The sequence below is a fragment of the Anopheles funestus genome, chromosome 2RL (genome assembly GCF_943734845.2).
Source record: "Anopheles funestus chromosome 2RL, idAnoFuneDA-416_04, whole genome shotgun sequence".
Taxonomy (NCBI): Eukaryota; Metazoa; Arthropoda; class Insecta; order Diptera; family Culicidae; genus Anopheles; species Anopheles funestus.
In genome coordinates, this window is record NC_064598.1 from 28,925,397 (window position 1) to 28,948,096 (window position 22,700).

General features: G+C 41.1%; 2 protein-coding genes across 4 annotated transcripts in view; both read left to right on the forward strand.

Moving 5' to 3' along the window:
- Positions 1 to 9: 9 nt before the first annotated feature.
- On the forward strand, positions 10 to 2,329 carry LOC125761486 (THO complex subunit 7 homolog). The gene is made up of 3 exons (XM_049422645.1): positions 10 to 138; positions 216 to 336; positions 405 to 2,329. The coding sequence occupies exons 1-3, from the start codon at positions 129 to 131 to the stop codon at positions 991 to 993; spliced, it is 720 nt and encodes a 239-aa protein (XP_049278602.1). The 5' UTR covers positions 10 to 128; the 3' UTR covers positions 994 to 2,329.
- Positions 940 to 22,700, forward strand: part of LOC125761478 (protein Optix-like) — a 61,786-nt gene continuing 40,025 nt past the window's right edge. Inside the window, exons 1-3 of one of the 3 annotated variants that reach the window (XM_049422636.1) lie at positions 940 to 1,040; positions 10,530 to 10,660; positions 11,816 to 12,065. In XM_049422636.1, coding sequence (XP_049278593.1) covers positions 10,594 to 10,660; positions 11,816 to 12,065 — 317 coding nt within the window. In that variant the 5' untranslated portion in view covers positions 940 to 1,040; positions 10,530 to 10,593. Of the gene's footprint in view, positions 1,041 to 6,304; positions 8,362 to 10,529; positions 10,661 to 11,815; positions 12,066 to 22,700 lie in introns of those variants that run through there. The other 2 variants (XM_049422634.1, XM_049422635.1) reach the window with 2 other exon arrangements.

Here is a 22,700-nt window from a genome sequence, read left to right on the forward strand (position 1 = left end):
AAGGGAGCTAAACGTGTAAACAAAGTTTGACAAGATTGACATAAAACAAAACAAACGCGCCGCGTTCGCTTACGCCAAAAAACATTTTAATAAAATCATTGTAATTTCCACAAAAAGAAGTGAACACCATGTCCGATGGTAAGTGAATTTACATCCTTTTTATTCTACAGCTGTGTAACAATTCGTTGAACTTCAGTTTTTGATTCACTTTTCAGAGGAGGTCATCAAACGCCGGTTACAAATCGATGGCGATGGAACCGGCGACGATAGACGCTTGAACGATTTGTTAAAAACGTTCATTAAATGGTGTAATTCCAACGAAGCATCTGATAACAGGTAATATAGTTACATACCGGTATCCACCAACAAATTTCCCTTACAATTGTTGGATTGCACTATTACAGCCAACCAATTTACGATCGCTTGCTCGCTCAACTGGCCCAGTGCGAGTTTGATATGAAAAAGTCCGATTTCTACGCGAGTGTTATGCAGCAGGAGCTGAAAAACTATGCCACCATCTCAGACACGATAGAGTCGGGCATCGAAACGGCAAAGGCACAGATCGTGCAAAGCAAACAGAATTTAGTGTTGGCGAAAAAGATCCGCAAAAATCGGATGGAGTACGATATGCTGGCGAAAACCATAAACCAGCAACCGGATCGCAAAAATACCGTCCAAGAGCTGGAATCGTTGAAACAGAATCTGGATCAGCTGAAAGAAAGTAGAGCCGATTTAGAGCGGAAGCTCGAAACGAAGAAGAAAGACTTCAGTGTGCTGATGCGCTCGATCGCGGAACTACAGAACAAGCTCGATCCGACGATGTCGGTAACGGGCACTAGCGTATGTGATGAGGAAGCTATGGACGTGGCCCCAGCGCAAATTACTGATGAGAAGATGTCCTGTGACGATCCGCTCGTGCTGGAAGAGGAAGACGATGCTGCCAGTTCGGATAATGATGAGGTGATACTTTCCTCGCCGGAGAAATTGACCTAATCGGAAACACTGCCCTATTGGTCCGGTAATGCGTGTGTGTTCATATTGTAAGTAAAACAGTATGTTTACATTTTTATAAGTAATATATAAATTAAGTTGTATAAAAAGTATATTTTTTCAAATTAATATTCCGAATTTATATTTATACAATATTTTAAAAACATATAGAAAAATGATTGTTTATACGCATCTGATTCTCTCTCCGTACAAACTTGTGTTGCTTTCGACACGAACAAACAGTAGTTAAAAAGGATTATTACATCTGAAGATATCTCTTCAGCAAACCAGTTCGCGTTCGGAGAGCGTAGACGAGGCGCAGGAAATAAGCAATCCCACCATATATGGCACTGTTCGGGGATATTGCTTTTTTCCAACGCAATGAGCCGTACCGTGCCCACCACTCCTAGAACTTTGTAGCAAGTTGTTGAATGAAGTGGCCAATGGGTTGTCTAGCTTGTGCTTTGACGTATCCGAATCCGTAGGTCGGCGTTTCCGCTGTAATCAGATTTAATGCCAACACCGTTTGTCGGTGTGTCCGGCGGCCGAAGAACTTTTCAAAAAGTTTGTTGAGCACTTTCTATGGTAAGCGATGATTTCGTTCGGTTCTTGGTTGGGTACGCACCCGGCGACTGTCGGCGAACAAGATGGAGTAGTTTTTCAGCGTAAAAAAGCTCGATGACCGTAGAAGCGAAATCGATTGGCTACCTATTTTTTTTTTTGGGGTGTGCCGTCGGGATCGTTCTTTGAAACGTTCCCACTTGGCGTTATGATGCTGTCGGGAAGCCGTTTTCTCTTGCGCATTAATATGCGACAAGGTGGTGCTGAAGCGCGTACACGATGTTGATGCCGTTGGATAAGTGGGTACTTCAGTCGCCGAAGAGAATCTGTTGCGTTGTGTAATTGTGTTGGTTCGTGGAAAATGGTAGCACAGACAGTATGTTGCTCAAGTGCACTGCAAGGTTCCTGGAAGTCGAGGTAAAAAGTTTCCGACCACATCTGATGGTAATTGGTCATCGATAGTTGGTGGTACAATTAGAACTCGCTTAATGTTTCATTTGAATTCTTGCAAAGCATAACTTATTCCTTTAAAAAGAGTTTAAGCAAATGTACCGTTTAAAATTGTAAGAAAAATTATCGGATAGGCAAATGCTCTTAGTCTTTAAATTCTCATCATTGGTGCATCCATATGCTTAGGTAAATTTCCCTTCCCCGGTCGTTCATCACTGTCGTACAGATGTTTCGTGTCGCGTCGTGACAATGAGATGCCTCTTGGGATACACTGAACTGCACGCTGACGTGCCAGAGATCTTTTGACCTATCCACTTACTTACCCGGTCCAACCCAAGGCTATTTAAAAAGACCAGGTGGTGGAATGTAGAGCATTTTGACATTCAAGAAGACGTAAAACAAGAAAACATCGTTTGACAAGGGTGGGGGCGTTTGACAGCATACCAAATACCTAAGCAAAGATACACTGACTGTTTAAATTGCAACGCTATTTTCATTTTAGGTAAAAATGTTGAAGGGATAAGGTGGCTGGAGGGTACGTTCGATATGGTTGATCTTGTTAAAGTTATTCTTGAAAGCTCCAAACATGTATACCTATAAATGTCATATACAGCATAAAAAAGAAAACGCATATCACATCTTCAGGTATAGCGTAACACCCCATCTGGAAAAGAAGCTTTCTACTGCACCCCCTGTGCATGCATCAATTAAAGTAAAATAAGTTTACATCTAATCCGAAACGTAGCAAGGACTGATTATCCGACTACATGGTAAAAATAAGTGTAATAAGTCAGAAATGGCTGGCTGGCCTTAGAGGACGTTAAGGCAAAAAGAGAGATAGAGAGAAGTTAAAATCCATGTTTAAATATTTGCATGCTTCAAACAAATTTTACATCGATAAAATAATAACAATTTCGTACCAATGATTTGAGTAATATGTATATTTTACCATCATTATTTTGTTATGCATTATGACACATTGACTATACACATAAAACCAGTGTTGTAAACCTAAGACCCCCACCCGCTTATGTCAAAATATCTGAAGAAGAATTTTGGCAAAACTCGCTAATATTCGACCTGGTCTCCTAAAGGGACCTTGGTCCAACCAATCGGTACAGTGTCAAATTGGTATAGGAAAATGACGTGACAAAACCAAACAAGCGGTTCTCGCTGTCGGTTTCCACCTTCCACCATCTACCCGACCGTTACTTAGTACCGCTCTTCATGCTGATGTTCCGTGCCGCACAGTTACAGTTGGCTCTTGACTCGAAGGAAAACACTTTGAAATTCGATACAAAAGTGAGAAACCGTCCTCAAAACGGCCCCATTTCTATCCAATGCGGCTGTAACAGCTCACCCGGAGCTGATGATGAGATTGTGAAGAGAAAAGGTTAAAAATAAGCGTCCCAACTGCAAAGGTGGCAAAGGGTTGCATGACATATTTTAGAATGATTGGTCGCTTGATTTGGCGGATGCCGAAACATCCCCCTGGGGGCCGGATGGTGGAGGGAACGATGGCGCCAGTGAAAAGCGGGTTGCGGAGTTGAAGGCAAACTATGAAGGATGACAATTTTCTGCTCTGTCTCGTTTACTTTTTTGGGGTCATTGAGATACCTAAAGAGGGATGTTCATAGTAGGGAAATTAGTTTGTTTCAGATTTGTGTAAGAAGATGTTCGTTTTCTTAAATGAGTAGTTAATTATTATTGAGAAGAGGAAATTGATATAAATTTGAAACAGTGAATGAAGTCAAATATGGTTTGTTTTATACAAAATCCAAACCATTCTTGTATTTTAAAAACTTTAATGAACTTTAAAGAACTCTAAATCAAGATGATACAACTTATCAATAAATAATGAATACAATTGTAACTTTGCTTTAATCAAGTTATTTCGGTCAGGTTTTTTTTATCTCCTAAAGACATGTAATACAAGAAAAAAAAGATAAATTTAAATTTCTTAATTTCAAATTTTAATTTTAAATTAAAAAAGATCTATTTAAATTAAAGCGAAATTGTTATAATCAATTGATATAAAAATCCACCGTCGTAGATAAATCATTTTATTAAATAAAGAAAGAAATTATATCAGTTTCAGGAACAAGGAACAAGTTAATGAAAAAGAAAAGCTCTCCTTGTACATCCTGGCGTAATAAGCTCCACCTGTACAGCTGCATGTAACTTTCTGCCACACGAGAAATACTAATACACTCAGTACAGATGACACTAACACATATGGAACGAACGCAACATAGAAGCATATGTATTGGTGTAAATACACACTCTCGCGCCAGGAATCTGTGGATGCTTGGATGTTGCTTTTTGGAAGTTCAAAGTGAAAGAAAATCGTTCAGAAAACAAAAAAATTTGAGCACAATTTTAGACAGATTGGAAACGTAATACAAAATTACCCACAAATGTAAAGAGATGGAATGAAAATATATTGCTAGTTTTATCTGATTTTGTTAAGTACATGTAAGAGGGCTTGTATGTATATTGAAATGGAAAACCAAGTTCAAAGTCATTAAATTAAATCTCACATTCGTAGATTGTTATATAAAATTTCAACATGTGGAAAATCCGTAAAGATTGTTATTTTTTCCCATTTTTTTCTTGCATTCCGGAACATTTCATGGCTCGGAACTCCACCACAACTCTTCGACGATAGAATGTAGCGTACCACGGTGTACATACTATACGGTCCGGATCACTTTCCAAGTACCTGCCTTAGTACCGCTTCCCGTTTTTCATTCTTCCCCACGTTTCATGGCGTTTCCTTTTTGTTTTTTTTACTCCTGTTATCCTGACACTTAAAAGGGTCTAGAAGATGGAAAGCTTTCACCTATGTATCCGCTCGCCATAGTGACGATGCTTCATCGATCTGCTCACTTGTACATGATCCACATCATGACGGTTGTGACCGGTTGTGCTGGGATGGGCAACGTACAAACACCCATTCGTTCGCATTTGTTCGCACGAAGTACATGTTGAAGAGTGTAGCAAACATGATACGCTTTTTATGCTGCGCTAACAAAAAAGAAAAAAAAAACAACCCCCTACTGGTAACATGATACAAGGGTAGTAGTGGTTCTCTCGCTCTCTCTCTCTCGGTCTCCTGGTTTACCCCGTGCTACTACTACTACCACTATCCGGTTTGATCGTGAAAGGCGCTTGAACACAACGAACGAACGAGCTACCTAATGCTGCATGTACGTATGCGTTAACGCGAACAACAGCAACTCACAAGGACCCGCTGCTGGGCGTTGAAGCGTTGCGACTTGTGCTACTGTTGCGGAAATGCCGACGCTCTTTCGTTGCTATGGACGAGAACATCGTTTCGTTTCTCACTTTTCTTCTCAAAGAAGTTTAGCTTTAGTTATTGTGAAATTGCTAGTGTATGGTTGCGGCTCACATGTACTTCCTGGTGCGAAAGATTTCCCACACACACACCGGGGGGCATTAAAATGGGGACGGGTTTAATGGTGGTAACTAAGTAATGAAGCTACTTTGCAAAGGAGATCGTGTAATTCCGGATTATTTGCTGTTACAAACTTTTTATTTTGTAAAGAAGTAGTACTGGGGAAATTTACTTCTCAATGTCTGATTTAAAAAAAATGTAAGAACTAATTTTTTATATTATTAAATGAATAATGCTATAAATAGTTCACATCTTTTTTTTTTATAGCACACAAACCAAATCCGTGCCCCTCGGGCGGGGGAGAAGGGGGGGGGGGGGGGGGGGGGGGTGGATGAAATTTAGTCCGATATCGTATTTCCTAGTTTCTTCAGGAGGTGTATTATGACCACAATTGTCCTTTCCCTGTCTCCAAGGGTGCGTTTGTGCTGTTGGCTAATTTCAACCGAGTTCAACTATCCCCACCGGACGACGATGTATGTCCTTTTCCGTGTGGCTCGTTGCCTCGTTGATATTGATCCGAACCGGGTTCAGCTTAAAGGGATGGGTATAGGGCCCAAAAAAAAACACCCACATACGTAAGGACACACTGTCAATGGCAACTATCGGTCCGTTGCTGTGTAAGCGATCCCTTGTACCGTTCCGATCCCGATATACAAATGCTGCCGTTTCGGGGTGTTGTTTGGTCACATTTCGTTACATATATTGTACATGAAGAAGAAAAAACACTCAAACACAATCAAACAATGGTGTAACACAGCGCAATTTTAACAATTTTCACTTTGTGCTTATACATGCGAGCTGCTTATACACATTCTAGCCACGCCCATATAGTAGCTTTTGCGTGAAACTTTTCGATGCCTGGCTGAGGTGAAATGTTTCAGCCCCGGTATGAAACATTTCAATGAAGTTTTATTTTCACTGTCCGCCGGTACTGGCTGGTTGGTGATTGGCTTATTCTTTAGCTAATCAGCGCACGGCAGCACCATTTTTTCGCCCGTTCCTGCTTTGTTTGGTCGGGCGAGCAGGACGGGAAAACCGGGATGAAAGGGCGTCCAAGCGTCGAAAGGGGTTGAAACGTTACGGAGAGTTTTATGTACATGGAAATCAAATAAGATATCAGTAGCTTTACAAGGTTCGGTCGGTATAGATTGATAACCGTGTACCGCGTAAACCGAGCAGAAACGGTGTCCCCCACCTCCCCCCCGCGTAAAAAGCGCACGGATTGAGTGTGTCAAAATAAATACACCCTATTAGAGCGCAGCATCGATGGAAGGCACAATTGGAAGCATAGAGCGAAGTGAAAGATGAGATGAGATGTATCGCTGTTTCGCGCGTTGCCACCCTTCCAACCAACAGCATCCTGTATCGCACGCACACTCTCTCGCACCAACGTAAGGGCTGTCGGCGTTGCCGTCGTAGTCGTCGCCGTCGTCGAATCATCTCACGCCGCGTGAGCTCGCGTCGGGGTGGTGTAGTTTCATTCTCATTCGCTCACTGCACGGAAGGTGATTGCACGTTGCACGCTTACTGCGTTCAGTGTTTACAGCGTGCGTTCGGTCCATTCGTACGTTCGGGAAAGATAGTACTAGAAGCAACTGTAATATCCGTACGCACGTGCTGAATTGTTTGGGTTTTGTTTTTTCCTTCTCGGTACGCTATTTTGTTTGCTTTCCTCATCGGTGAAAGAAACAGATCACGATTTGTGCATACGAGCAGTGTTGTCCGAATAGTTGCAGCTGGTAGTTGGATTAAGGCGATACGATCTCTCCAGTTACGTACAGGACTTTACTCACCTCTTTGAGATGTAACGGACAAAAGGCTGTTAACAGTTACCTCGCGTTACGTTTTGTGTGTCTAGTGTTACCGGCGGGAATTAAAATCGCTGGTTGTCGCGCTGAATGGCAGCATAACAATGTGAGAAGTGTGACCAGTGGAAAATATCACTCAAAGGTGAAAGCATATTATGCATCGTACCACCGATAGGCAAATGACGAATACAACGCAATGGAAAGCAACATGTTCGTCTGTTGTAAATAACGTCTACGGCAAACAAACAGTCGGTGTTTGTAAACAAAACAAAACCTCAAATGAAACAGCGAGTGTCTTACCGCTCGGTTGCGGGCACAAAGTGAAAGCAAGTGTTACGAGTGTGCGTGTGATTAGTGTTTAGTGAGATAGTGTACGGCGTTTGTTTTGCGATGATCTCGTATGATCGCTTGATCGCCTCGACGTTAGAATTGTAAATATCCTTCACATGCAATGCTTTGTGTGAGATTTTTATTCAACCGAATCACTCGTACGGGAGTGCTGCTGGTGTGATGAAACGGTTTATATTCAGTGTTGTTGATCGTGATTTAAGTGAGTAAACCAAGAAAAGAAGTGAATCAAGTTGCACCTCCTCAATATTGCACGCGACAATGTCGATTGTTTAGATATATCCGAAAGCACACACATACAAACATACGGAGCAGAAGTGCACTAGAAACGCAAGGAAGGGTTTTACGGACGGGAGAACCGGGGAAGGAGAGCAGCTAACCCTCTCCCGGGACCGGACACACATTAGCACCAGCACCAGCACCAGCGGTCGCGGGATAACGCGCCAAAATTGCGCCAAACACAAACAATCTGGCGGTGGTCAGACAACCATCCATGGCCGTCGGGCCACCGACGGGAGGATCTGGTAATCCTCCGCATCCGGCACCACCGGTACAACCGCATCCCATCCTCGCGCCCAGCCCGCTGTTTGCCTTACCGACGCTTAACTTTACCGCGTCGCAAGTTGCGACCGTTTGTGAAACGCTGGAAGAATCCGGAGACATTGAGCGGCTGGCCCGGTTCCTATGGAGCCTGCCGGTGGCCCACCCGAACGTGACCGAGCTCGATCGGTCCGAGGCGGTGTTGCGGGCACGGGCGATCGTGGCGTACCACACTGGACACTTTCGGTAGGTACAAAAAGGTGGTTGGAAATTGGGAAATATTACAAGAAAGGACAATGTATCTGTTACGGTTCTAAAAGTGAAAAATTTTGTGAACAAATTGAGATGAACCGTGATCGTCATAAAGTGTTCGTAGTGTCTTTGTTTTACAAAAATTCTTTAAATGCGAATTTGTGCATTGAAGTGAAGTCATCATTATAGTTTTGGAATGTTATTTAAAACAAAATTTTCTATCGGCTATTGATATTGAAAAAAATAATAGCTACGACACAAATACAAATCCTTATTTTTTTTAGTAATGATGTAGCCATGCTGATAAAAACTTAAAGTGTATTTAACATTTTATAGAACATTTTTTAAAAATTAAAATATTTTTTGTTGGTCCTGTTTCTTTGAATCCAAATTTATAAAATTCTACACAGTTTATGCTTGACTTTGACATGTCTATTAAAAAATTAAGCTGTTCAAAATTGTTTATCAAGTAATCACTTAATTCGGAACGCTTTGAAATCATAATATTTCTATTAAAAATTGTATTTTCAAATAAGTGTTTTATTGTGATATCGCGATAAGAACGCTCAAGTCGTTTATATTGTGTGATGAATTTCCACAAATAAAGTAAATATATAAGGCTACCTAAGGATAGCTTAAGCGTAATAAGTTACATTTAATTGTAACAAAAGGACAAGCAAAAAACAGGAAACTTCTTAGTTAGAAAGAGAACATCAATCAGCAACACAGAGTAATATTTAAAGTAGGCTAAAAGATGAAACCAAACCAAACAAACAAATTAGTCAAAATGTCTTAACAAACAAATAGACAGAACGAAGTTTTCAACAAAACCAAATCAATAAAACGGAAACATTAAAAAAAAGAAATTAAAAGAAAAAGAACAAAAAAAAACTAACGTTACCGTATTTTTTGTTTGGTTGAACATAATCAAAACCATAAAGCTCATGCATTGTTTCATGCAGACTTCAGCCAGCTTTCATATTAAATACTTTACACCAACCCAAACGATTACAACCCTGCAACGGGGCTGGAGGCAAATTAAATCATTTCACCCACGCCCGGCCAACATGTTCGGCCAGATCATCAAATGTTCGATATCGAGGTATCATATCGAAACGTGGCTCACGAAACGAAATTAAATTCCCTCCGATAAACATGCAAAAACCCCGAAAACAAATGTTTTTCCTCTATGCCCTGTCGATCGGTGGACAACGCACGAGGGCAGATAATTTGCAACGGAAAACTAAGGAAAATGGGTGAGCCTTGTGGAAAGGGGGGGAGCTAAAACCAAAACAAAAAAAAAGCCCGTGGTCTCGATAATCGATCAATTTCGTGCACCAATCATTTCGTTTCGATCGAACGGATAGATCGGTTTAGAATAGTGCACGCCGGAATGTTGGGAATGAAGGTGGCATGGAGAGTGTGAGCCTTGCTCGACAAGCCGAAGGGGGTGAAACAGTCCGAATCGAAGGATGAAATTTGTAATAATGATCTCCAAATCGGAAGATTACCATTTCCTTCCCCATGCTACCGAAACCGTACCGGGTTGACTTTTCATGGATTTGTTTCGGGGCAGCAGCCTCGGCAGAAAGGCCAAACGGACAGGGCAGCCGTGTAAATCATTTGCTGGTGGTGTTTACAGACTCCACCGTACAGACACGGTCACGGTTACGATTTGACGAGCGAAAGGTGGCTCGAAGCTGCTCAATTTTCGATAAATAATTTAATTAGCCAGTTACCCCCGGCGTGGCTCAAATGCGTGTGGTACGCGATTGTTGCAGATGTTTGTTTGTTTGCTGGTGGTTTCGGTTTTTTTTTCTTCTCGATTGACCGCTCCAGTGTACAGGCACAATTTTTACACAGAGGAGAAAAGAAAAAATGAAAACGATACACATCAACAAACTGTAACGAATGATTTGGAAGTCTTGTAATCGCTGAGGATAATTGTAATTTATAGCTACTTATAAAGCACACACGCTTTAGTGCTTTGTGTGGGCTACAATCGCAAACAAAATTCGTACAAAATGTTGAGTGAAACAATCACAACAACAGCAGATTGATTTTTTGCTTCCTTTAAACTTAAATAAACTTTCAAAAAGATTAATTGAATAGAGATGTCCGTAATTTGGCAGTTTAATAATTTGTACTATTTTCACTTACAGTGAACTCTACTCGATACTGGAACGACACAAGTTTACGAAAACATCGCACGGCAAACTGCAGGCAATGTGGCTGGAAGCGCACTATCACGAGGCGGAAAAGCTGCGTGGACGACCGTTGGGTAAGCATGATCGTGTGTATTCCTGTTGCAAAGTGGTCTAATATACCGTGGGCCTGTGGGTCGAATGTTAAACTGTGCAAAAACGATTTATTTATCGATCGATAAGGTAATTTGTGTCTCGGATTGAATATTTTTTTTAGAATCTCGCTTAATAACTAACTATTGATAAACTCATTGATAATAAAATAATAAATAAACTATTGATAATAAAATATCTTACATTCTTATAAGTTCTTCCGTAGCTGTTATTTTTTAAACTCAGAATTATGTAATTTTTCCAAAAAAAAATTACAACTCTTAAGGCATCAAACGAATAACTAAATTGTAGAATAAAAGTACTGGAAATAGTGATATAAACGTGTTTAGTAATCGAGCACTTACTATCTGACAGAAACTGTCACTTTAAAGTTCAATTTTTATTTTCAATATAGCTTTTTATAAAAATAAACGCTTTAATTGCCTTTAGTAACTTTAATTTCTTGTGTCACTTTAAAACTTGTCATCTAGGTACAAATGAATGAATGAATGAAGGAAAATTCTTCAACGTAAGTGTTCCTCGTAGTATATTTTTTTTTTTTCATTTTAACCAAAGACTACAAGGCACGTTGTATGTCACTGTATGAAGAAGTAATTCACAGCAGGAAATAGACGATATGTAGATACATGGTAGAAGGATAATTGCTAACAAAGAGGATAAAAAAAATTAGTTTCAAAGAACCGTGATTTTTTTGTAGTACGGCAGAAGGTGTACTAGAACTCTTATTCATTTAAGGTTTTTTTTGCCTCTATTTTGTTTGCTGCACATTTGACATTCGATACCGACACACGTCTTGAGCGTTTGGTAGAAAAACGTAATAATTTGTCCTATCTCTTCTCTTTCCCGGTTGGCGATCCTGTTCCATTACCTTCAACGATACACGCTAATGGTTCTATCGACAACGTCGCGAACGTTGGCTGCCATCGTGGTGGATTTGATTGCTGCTGGCAAATGGACTACCCATCATCATTCGTCATCGTGACCGGTCGCGACATCGTCCTTTCACGTGTACTCTCAATATCCGTTCAAACCGGATGTGGCTATCCTGGGTGATGTAACGAAAAACAAAACAAAAAAAAAAACACTGGAACGAATGTGTCTATATTCCGTGCACCGTTGGACGTCCGCAGGCCCGGTCGATAAGTATCGCGTCCGGAAGAAATTTCCGCTTCCGCGTACGATCTGGGACGGTGAGCAGAAGACGCATTGCTTCAAGGAGCGAACGCGCAGTTTGCTGCGCGAATGGTACCTTCAGGATCCGTATCCGAACCCGACGAAGAAACGCGAACTGGCCCAGGCAACCGGGCTCACCCCAACACAGGTGGGAAATTGGTTTAAAAACCGACGCCAGCGGGACCGTGCGGCAGCAGCGAAAAATAGGTAAGTCATTGCCCGGTCTAGTGTCCTTTGCGTTGAGTTTCACCGATTTTTTTTGTGTCCGTGTCTTTCACTTGGTATGCCTTTCGTACCCACAATGAACATCCGTTTTTGGGCAATGTGTGGAAAAGGGTGGAAATCCACTTTCGGTGACGGAATTTCCTTTCCCTGGACGGTTTGTTTCATATACTGTTGGAGGAAAAATTGCATGAGTACAAGAAGAAGGACATTGAACGGATACGCAGATGAAGTCTATCATAGCCTTGGTGTTTGATAAGGATATTGATGGTTTGACTGGGATTTTTTTCCCTTCCTTTCCAAATTGGTCTTTTTGGATCAAACGAAGAAAAGAGTTCCTGAAGGAAACTTGGTATTGATTTTTGATATCCGTAAAACTTGTATTTAATAGTGTTAGCTTCTGTACAATCATGCCAATTTTATGCTTTATTACTATCATAATTTTGTACTTCAAAAATGGAACTACAGCAAAAACAGATTTGCCTTCTTTTCTATGAACGGTTGCCGTTTCAATGAGATACTTTTAATTGTTAAAAACATCATACATCCAAAAAAACGACGACAATGGCAAAAAGGTTTTAAAATAAAGCCTCATTATCATTCCATGTTCTATTGTTTGTGCAGCAGGCAAAAAATCTAACGAAACGATGCGGTATTATCAACAGACAAAAAAAAGCTTTTCCTGTGTGAGTGACTCGTTCTGCCTACGGAGTAAAATCTCCGTTCGACCCATTTTTCAACAACCGGGCGACGGGAACAAAATGTGCAAATGAGTATAATTGAATTTCATTTCCATGTCGTCCATCGTCTAATCTTTCATTGCACTGCCGGAAGACGGTATACACAAGTGAAGCAATCTTCTTCTGCTTTCGCATTATCGCATTCGGAATAGATGGTTGTTTAAATGAAATTGTATTTTATATCGGAGTTTTCTAAATGGCAATTTTCCTTAAAGATTGGAGAAACCTATTTTTCGAAAGTTTTCTATTGTTTTTCACACATGAATTTCATAAAATTCTCACCATTTTTAAAAGGTCAAATCGTGACGGTGCATTGTTTGTATTGTGAGTGAACCTTATCCACAACACACCTACAAATCTGCATAATTGTACAACAACCAAAAAACAAAAAAAAAAGGTGACAAAACTGTTGACGTGTAGCGTGCAAAACAATCACTCGAAGTGGAAGTAGTAGTGGCCCCCTCTTACTATACTAGCCAAAACGTCCAAAGATGATCATTGCCGCTGAGCCATTGGGCTTGTGTAAACAAATCATCGAAACGTTCAAACAACTCTCGGACGAGTGAAATCTTCATTATTAACTTGGTTGGGTGTGAAACGTATTTATGTGTGTTTTTCTTTTCATCCGATGTGCTGTGGACCATTGTGTTACGATTACGAAGGTGTTCCGTTCGTTCGTTCGTTTGTGTGGACAATATAAAGAGCGTTGCTAATGAATGCGAAAAGGAGCGCAACAAAATGGGACCTATTTTAGTCTTAATTTTGCATAATTAACTGCTTGATGAGAAATACTTTATATCGTTGTTTTTATATCTTCGAATTTAAGGAGAGTGGTTGAAATTGTCGAAGCATTAAAACATTATTAAATGACAATTGGTTTCTTTCACTTTTACTTACAAAAATGCTTTTTAAGTATGAAAATGTTTCAACCGAGTATGCCCGGGATAAGGCAAAGGACAAGGAGGAAATGCCTTGTGATAATAATGATAATTGTACTTCTTCAGCTCCAGAGGCTGACAATACGGCCGAAGCCGTCATCATGAATTATAAATAAAAAAAAATAAATATGAAAATGTTTCGTATTAAAATTGACATTAAATTGTTCGTAAGATAAAAATTATTTATTTTACATTTTCCCTCAACTCTCAGAAAGTTTGTAAAATAAATCTAAAAGCAACTAGGTATGTGATTTTTATGGTTATGATTTTTCAAAAACTCATCCTCGATATGTAGACATTCGTGGGTAAAACATCCAAACGACCACATCCGGAGTTGACCAACTCTCGTACCTACGAATACGATACGGGGTAAACGGAATGCTGTTGTTTATTTATGACTTTGGGTCAGATACTGACTGCTGACTGCCCGAAAAACCGCAAATCATTCACACCCCCTTTTTTGTTTTCCAAGCGCAAAAGTGTAGTTTCGCTTCCACCACCAGATTTTTGACTTTGCTGTGCCATTTGCTAATCTCGACGATTATGCTATTTCTGCTGCTGCTGCTGCTGCTGCTCTGCTCGGTAGCTCTCTCGGTAGCCGAAAGCCGAAGAACCGGGTTCTTGAGGATTGATCCCAAAAACCAAAGGGGGCCCTAAAATCCGCACAATCCTCAGGTCAAAAATTTGATGCACATCTTGGCGACAGCCGAATGGGTGGAATGTTTTGGGAAAGTCCGGGGGATTAAGGTTAGACTCGTGCAGTAAATATTGTGACTATTTAGGCAGCTTTAGGGGCTAATTACCAGACACTCACTGTTCAGTTCAGGTCTTACCGTCCCAATGAGACACGACGAATGAGGCACCAAAATTCGGTCGATCGATCGAAATTATGTTACCTTTTTCTGGTCACCGGTGTGTAAGGTGTGTTTGTGAATGAAAGAATCCCCGGATCCGGTATGGTGGCTCATTGCTGTTTACCTGTTTTTCCGAACCAACCTAATGATGGTGAACCAAAGCTTGGACGATGTTTTGATTGTGCATTATTATGACGATTTGTGGTTTTACCGTAAAACCGAGACTGAAGCTAATGTGTGTGTGAGGATTATCGCATTCTTCGCTTATCGCTTCGTCTCGATCTTTCGTTATCGGTCATAGTTTTGGAAAAGCGAAGACGTCACAATGTGTCTCACCTTCACTGCGCGACTAGACAGGGTCGAAAGCAAAGAAAACAGAGGTTTATTTATGCTCTTTTAATTTTGAAATAGCGCAAAATGGAGGCTCGTTTGAGATCGTAGGCTTCCTGAAACTTCACAGCTCAATGCAGAGGAAACTATGTGAATGGTTCAAATCGTCTTGTTGATACCTCGTTATTTGCTAGTAATATTGAGAAAGGATTTGTATATTTGCTGTAGCTTTCACTACGATGAGGAATTCACAATTTCGCATCATTCAACACTATCATACAGATACAAAAAGATCATCTAAATGCGTTTTGCAAAGTGGATCTCCTCGGTCAATACTTTTGGGGCATAAGTTTTGCCTCGACCATATTAACCTCTTAATAGTGCAAATTTTCCTTTGACTATAGCAGAAAAAAATCAGTCAGTCATTTCTTTCACTTTTCATTCACTGCTTTGTAGCTCTTGCCCAGTTTCGTAGCGTTGTAGCGTTTCGTTTTTCTTTCCTTTCCATTTGCACAACAACTGCACAGTGACGTCTCTGGTAAACTATTTGCCCCTCCATCACTGATAGTGATGATATTATCAGGATGATAGATATTGATGTGTTTCTCCACATGGCAGGCAGGCAAACGAGATACGTGCTCGTTCGTGCGAATGTTTTCACTTCACGGCACATTGTTACAACGGGCGCTCAAGCTTTTGCGATCTCACCCGATTGGATCTCCCCCCAAAAAAAAAACTGGGATGCCACAGGAATGACAGACACGCTGCACGAGGCAAGCCCCAGTGACTGCGAGCTTAGACCGAATCCGGGCATACGGAAAGCATCCCGGGATCGAAATCTCCAAACGGCTGGCATCACGAGCCTTAATTCACCTTTTGTTTGCTTATTTGTACTCTTCAACAGCTCAATTTTGTGTAACATAATTGATTGGAAATAGCTTCTGAATTACTGGCAGACGATCCTCCATTCACGTCTCCACCACCCCAAAACTCGGGCTACCCATTCTTCGCCAGCACCAGAGCAGATTCGTCAGGTTCCACGGTTCCAAGCGTTCCATCGTTCATCTTTTCAGGCTGGATGGTTTTTTTTTGCTGGTGTTGATCGTGATGATGCCATTGTGAAAACTGGTGGCCAACAACTCCTGCTCCCGTAGCTGGGGTGTTTTGGGATGATGTCCATGAATGCTTGCCTTTTGCTGGCCCGGGTGATGGGTTTGGCAATTTGGCAGCCAGCCATCCATCCATCCATTCGTGTGGCACCTCGTGCCTGTGTGGCACAGACGTGGCTTTTGGGGATGTTAAAATCTTGAAACTCATCCCTTGAGACTTGGACGTCCCAACTTGGACGAAAGAAAACCCGTGATGAGGGAGGGAGCAGGTTGTGACGGGTTTCAGAATGGGAAAAGATTTTCGATATCACAAATATCGGTGTTATGTTGTAGCGAGGAGTAAAACGGTTCGAAAATTGAATGAGCCATAGATGTAATGGACAAATAAGCGAAGACGCATTACCGATGTGAATGGAAGAATGAGTCGGGAAAGCACTCCGTACCATCTCGCTCGTGGGCAATCACAAAATGTGTGTAGAATTCCAGAAGGTTAAAGTTGAAAGGCAGAAGAAGATGTGTGGTTTTTGCTTTTTTTTTTCCTTCTCCTCTGTTTCTCGCTCCTCGATCGAGACATAATCGTTTCGAATGATTCACGATTGATCTAGAACGGGCTAAAAGCTGATTAAGGCAAAGAGTTAATCGGATGGTTGGGAAACTAGAAACGATTCAGGAGGGCCCGTGCAAAGCCTGATCACTGCCCAGTGCAGAATGAGTTGATTGTTTGTTTTGTTTGGCATTTGTTTTATTTTGTAGCGATGTGTATCAATCTGCCACGGTCTAATACGGTAAATGTATTTGTCTAGGCGACAGTGATCTCCAGCACAAGTTTGTTTTCGCTATTATTTACTACAAAGCTGATCAGCAGGCATGAAGAAAAAAAAAATCGTACACGATCAACAATATCAACAACGATCAGGTTAGCGTAATGCTTACACACAGCATTATAATGGACCAGCCTGGGAACTTGGCTGAGGTGAGCATTTTGGGGGACAAAAAGGCAACGAAAATGGTTCATTCAATTGGATAGATTCGTAAGATGGACGGTGGAGGAACCACACGACGTGGTGCCTGGGTGCCGAGCCAAAGTCGATGACGCGATAATAACGCGATCGACGATGACTGTGGATGTTTGCGTTGAAAACTCGCGCTCATTAAATGCTATAATCTAAACAAGCTATCGTTTTAAGAGATTTTTTTTCGTTGTGTTCAACCCTCTTCAATACGGTGGAATGGAGTAACCTTGCTACCGTTGCTTCGGGCAAGCTTTTGGGCAAAGTATCTGCCACGTACGAGACGTCTTTTTTTGGTTCGGGTTAAGATTCTCGTCTATTTGGGCTGTGCTACTGCTGGCTACCGTGATCGCTAACTTTCCTTCCGGCCATTCAGGAAAAAAATTAAAAAGAAAGAAAAAAAAAATATCTATGTTTGGGTGCGATAGCGAATGACCTGTAGCAATTTTCTCATGAAATTATTAATATTCAAATTTATGAAGATTGACCATTAACTGTATTTCGCTGTTCCTGTTATGCCGTTTGGAAGTTTGGAAGGTGCTGCGAATGTTTCCTTCGTGTAGAAAGTGTTGCTTCATTTAGTTGAAAGACGATCGATCGATAAATAGTGTGGAAAAAACCGATCCCCTTACACTGCATTGAGTGTTGCAATCATTTGATAAATCTTTGCGTATATACATAAGTGCAGGAGTTGTACGAACCTTGTCTCGCAGCATCATTAATCATCGAAATGTGAGCTACGGAAGCGTAATCGATCGATAAGCATTCGTATTGGAAATTATTTTTCCCAGGCTACCCATCAGTTAAAGCTTCATTGGTTTGAGAATTGAAAGCGAGCGGTTAAATTAAATATTTTTATTTCCACCAAGATATGTATCGATGGTAAGAGCTTCCTTGAAACGAATGTGCTCTCAAGCTCGCACAGTACGTTCTTTATTGGAAGTAGGTTGTCTAAGTAATTGGGTGATTGGCAAACGGTTTCAGCTGTCTGCATGATAAAAGCAATCGTTCCAAACCTTGTCGCAATTGTACGTCGCAGCGCATCACAAATAAAGGGAGCAAAAGTATGAAACATTCTGTGCACTCGGACGTTGGATGATAAGTTAATTAAAAACAACTCCCACAATGGGAAACGGTTTTCGACTGGCCAGTGATTGAATCCCGGGAACCGAGGGAGAAGTCACTGTGGTCGTTTCGATGTTTTTTTTTCTTTTGTGTTGCACACCATGGATCGTAAATTCTTCTCGAGTTCCCATTGGCGGATGTTGCGCTGCAACTGGTGATCTTCATTTAATCGAGCTCAATTGGTAATTTAGGAGTTTAAAATGTCGGATTGCTGGTTGTGGACAACCAAGATGAGATCAATTTGATCTGGTTGTGTAAACCAGCGCACTAAACGCTTGGCGAATGATCACGATTGCTCGATTATAGTAGATCGAGTACTGCAAACGAAGTACGAAACATTCCTTCTACTTTAAGGATATCATTTTGTGCAAACAGAAAAATGGTTGATTTCATATGATATGGATCGCGTTTAAAGTTTGCCGCCTGTGTAGCAGAGCACTGAACAGTAATCAGTACCGCCGGTAGTTCCCTATTATGGCGTACCCAGATACCCAGTGTCTTGGGTGGCATTCTTTGACCAACAGAAACGGAACGCCCAATTACAAGGACCAACATTACGATGTTGCTCCAGTACTCCGTTGGTACCGGTTTTTGGTGCTTACAAATGAATGAAACTCTACTACTAATTATGCGCCTCGGCATGAAGGATATACATGTGAAGGCAGCAGGTTTTCTCAACACGCGGTTTGCTTTGGCAGTTAATACTGATGAAGCGCTTCTCGGTTCTCGTGCAAGAACATGGGCCACGGCAACAGGTACACGCATTCCCGGGTGCCGAAAGTGTCGCAAAACATCCCGTCCTTCCATCGTAAGGAACTTGCCAGCATCCCAACCCTGGCGCAGTAGTAGCAAAAGTCTGCACCGTTGTCTGTACACCACCCAATCGTGCAAATACTCCTAATGAGGTAAAACTATAATTGCTCAACATCTATAATTGAGCGCGTTTTATGGTCAAGCGTGTGCTGTGGCATTGGCCAGGAAATATGGTCCACTGTTCCACGGCGAAATAATGATAATAATAATAATCGTACTCATAATTCTTGGTTGGTTGGTCTTCCGTTCCTCACCGGTCATCGCTCACAGCATGAACCTTTCTTTTGCGGGGGGAAAGCCTTTTGCCGTCCTCGCTGGACGCGGATATGCTTCCGTACGGGTGTAGAGGGTGAAGAACATGTATCAACACTCATGTATTATGCATGATCGTCATGTTCGCCACAGGTTCGCGTCATTTTTGTATCTTTTCAATTATTTTCCCTTTGTGGCAGGGTTGTAATCGGGCCACATCGGTATGGCGCCCGGGACTCTGGTTTGACCAGAGTGACCGATAAGTTTCTTACCGTGTTTAGTATCGGTGTTGACCGAAAGTGGTCTGAAGGTGGCATTTCTGTATCTGGACGTATGCTGTTAACTGTTGTTGACAGTTTTGCAGCCCCCCGGAGGGTGCAGAAGATGAACAGCCGAAATTGTTTGCTTTTCTCAATGTTTGTTTCTTGGGCAATTCTAATAGCAGTACGGTTGGCGAACATTATCGATCTGACAAACAAAAAAAGGAATATCGTTAATTAAGCGTACTAATTAATTCCACTTCATTTCGTTCCAAGCACTGATCTGAGTTCGATTGGCCATCGATGAGCAGGAGGAGGAAGTTTTGCTCTATATTTGTCAAAACTTTAATGCCCTCCCTCGTGACAATTTACTTTGGCAAACGATCAAGACATCTTCATATACGTTATGGATTCCTCATTGCCAAAGAACGATGTTAGTGCTTACTGCTTAAAAAGGACACAAACATATGTTTTGCTTTTTTGCCACATTTGACCGTTTGCATTGCTGAGATGGGCGTAAAATTTTGGACCAAACAACCCAAAACTCATTAGAACAGTCGTACGAAGCTGACAAATGGTGCAGCAACAAAACAACACAAAAAAACTGGCTTTCACAACCCGTCGGACCACGGCCAAATGATCGGTTCGGTTTGTTTCACTTTCATTCGTCTCGGATATCCTTTTCGTTGTATATTTTTTGTCCATCAGCTTCTGCCAGCTGCCTGCGTTTGACGGCGTTGCCCAAGCATCAGGCAGTGTAGTGTGGTTGATATTTTAATATTTTTAGAGCATGAAACCTTTTCATTAGCTGCCGCAAAATGAAGCTTTAACGATTTGTAACGCATCTTCTGGATGTAGGGAGGGATGCAGTGGATGTGTTTTTGAAATATTTTTGAAGGTGTTACGATACGTGCAAAGAAGGGCCTCATAAAACGATCAACGAACTCACACTGATGGTATGTGGTAGGAGAGAAAAAAAATCGGACAATGTAGTTTTAATGTTGCTATTTCGCGTTTTTAAACATTCCTTTAGGATGATAGTTGTCATCCTTATGGAAAGAGAAATATTTTGGAATTGTTGAAAAAATTATTTAGAAATTTTCACATTTTACTTGAAGTGTAGTAATTTCAGAAAAAAAATGTAAGTTGAAACATTTTAAAATGTTTTCTTTAAAACAGGAAAAAATGTTTTCTTTCACATACGTATTATTCTTCCACGCGTAATGCTTCAATATTTTCTTTCCTTTTGCAAGAATTGGGTAAACGCACACTTTGTGTTAATGATAATGATTCTAACACTTAACTGCCCAACGGCTATGATGCACGAGGCATCATTTGTAACCAACACGATCGTGTTGTAGGGAAAATATGTGGCGATTTTTTTATGTTTTTAGTTTACCCCCTTTTTTTGGGTGATGATTTTTTCTTTAGTGTGTGTTTGGTTCTCTCATCATTTGCCATTTTTTTTCACAGCCCCAGCACGAAGTAAGCAAAACAAAACATTACCATTAAGCAACATTAAACTCGTTTACAGTGCTGCTAGCAAATGGCAAATGCTAGGCAGGTATTAGACGTTATTATCGCTTGTTTGTTGTTTTTTGGGTAGAATTATTTGATTATGGGTGTAATGCGCGATCAACACCACGAAGCGTTGGTTGCCGTTTTGTTGCGGCTAACCTCGGTAGAAATTGAAACGAAAACAAAACCATTGGTTTTAACAGTTTCTGTTTGAAATGAACAAAAAAAAAATACCAAGCATAATGACCGAATGAAGGACTGAAGGTGCAACCGGGTGAATTTGAACGTTGTAGGCCATTAGTTCACGCGGGACGTTAACCAACATACTTTGGTTAGAATATAATGTTTAGCATCAAGCACCGGACGACCCGTTGGAGGCGATGTTAATGGAAATGGGTGTTGCTTGCATATCGGTGACAAAGCTTAAAATTATAATAAGCGGTTTGACTGGTCTAAATGACCGCCAGGTCCGAAGTGTGATATCATAACGCATCAGCATTAGGTATAATTTGTGCATTTGCACATTGCGATGTTAGGTGCAATGAGTGCTTAATTTTTTTTTTGAGATCATTAAATTGTTGCACGGCACGGTTTAGTTTTATATTTTTGTTTTAACGTTTTAAAGTAGAATATTTTTTTTCGATAAATATATTTTCTATATATTTTCTACACACAACAAAGTTGCTTTTAATTCATTAAAGTGCTATAAAATTTGCCATTTTGCAAACCTTTTTTGTAACGGTGCTTTCTAATGGGGTTTTCATGAATGAAAACTTTCCTATCAACAAAATGGTTGAAAATGGAACACACGTTTAGTGTTGCTTGTGTCACACACATACATATCCCTGTACAACTGCCATTACATGTGCCCGAACGTATGTGACAGATTAGGATGGTAGAAATGGTCGATCAGACCCTAAACCAAGTTACAAAGTGAGATGGGTTTGATTGTTGCTTTTTTCCATCCAAAAACCATACTGCACTGAGGTACGGAGCGGAGAGTTTGGTTTTCTCTCGTACGCAGGGAATAATGCGTACGAAGTGCGCCCGCTACCATAGACCACAGCATGGAAAAAAGGGATTTTCAATTTTCCTCTTCGCATCCACAGATAGGTGGATTTCCACTAATCACCTTCCGATGAAGACATTAACCGTATTTGTTTCCCCCTGTCGGTCTCTCTCTCCGAATGTGTCGTTTTGTTGGGTGACAGCGGTTGCAAACAACGCGATCAAGCAGTCATCCGAACCGAACCGACACATCATAATGGCAGGGTGTCAAAGCTAAGGGACGCAGGATATGGTGCGTGGTCGCCACGGTGATGTTTACTTGCTCAAAAACCTCAGCTGACTGGTTTCAATAGAGCAATCTGCGAAACGCTACTGCTAAAGCTGCTCATTACTAATACCCCAAAACACAAAGGGAGAGGAAAAAGCAAATGCAGTAGCGATGTCGACGAGCATATTGTTGTTATTTTGGGTTTTGATGTTACTTTAATTGCTAGGATAAAAGGGAACCGTACGGTGGCAGCTTTGTAGCAGGCTTAACGCGCCTGCATTAATACGGTGGTCGATGATGCTTGGTGGTTGTCGAAGGTCTTACGTGTGCATCCAACCATCGCTAAGAACGATCCGAGTGGCTTTTGGGCGGGATCATAAAATGGTGAAGGATAC

Bases quoted from the DNA above. Each gene is read 5' to 3' on its own strand.
- LOC125761486 (XM_049422645.1), top strand. The intron at 337-404 runs GTAATATAGTTA...GCACTATTACAG, and splicing joins AACGAAGCATCTGATAACAG to CCAACCAATTTACGATCGCT.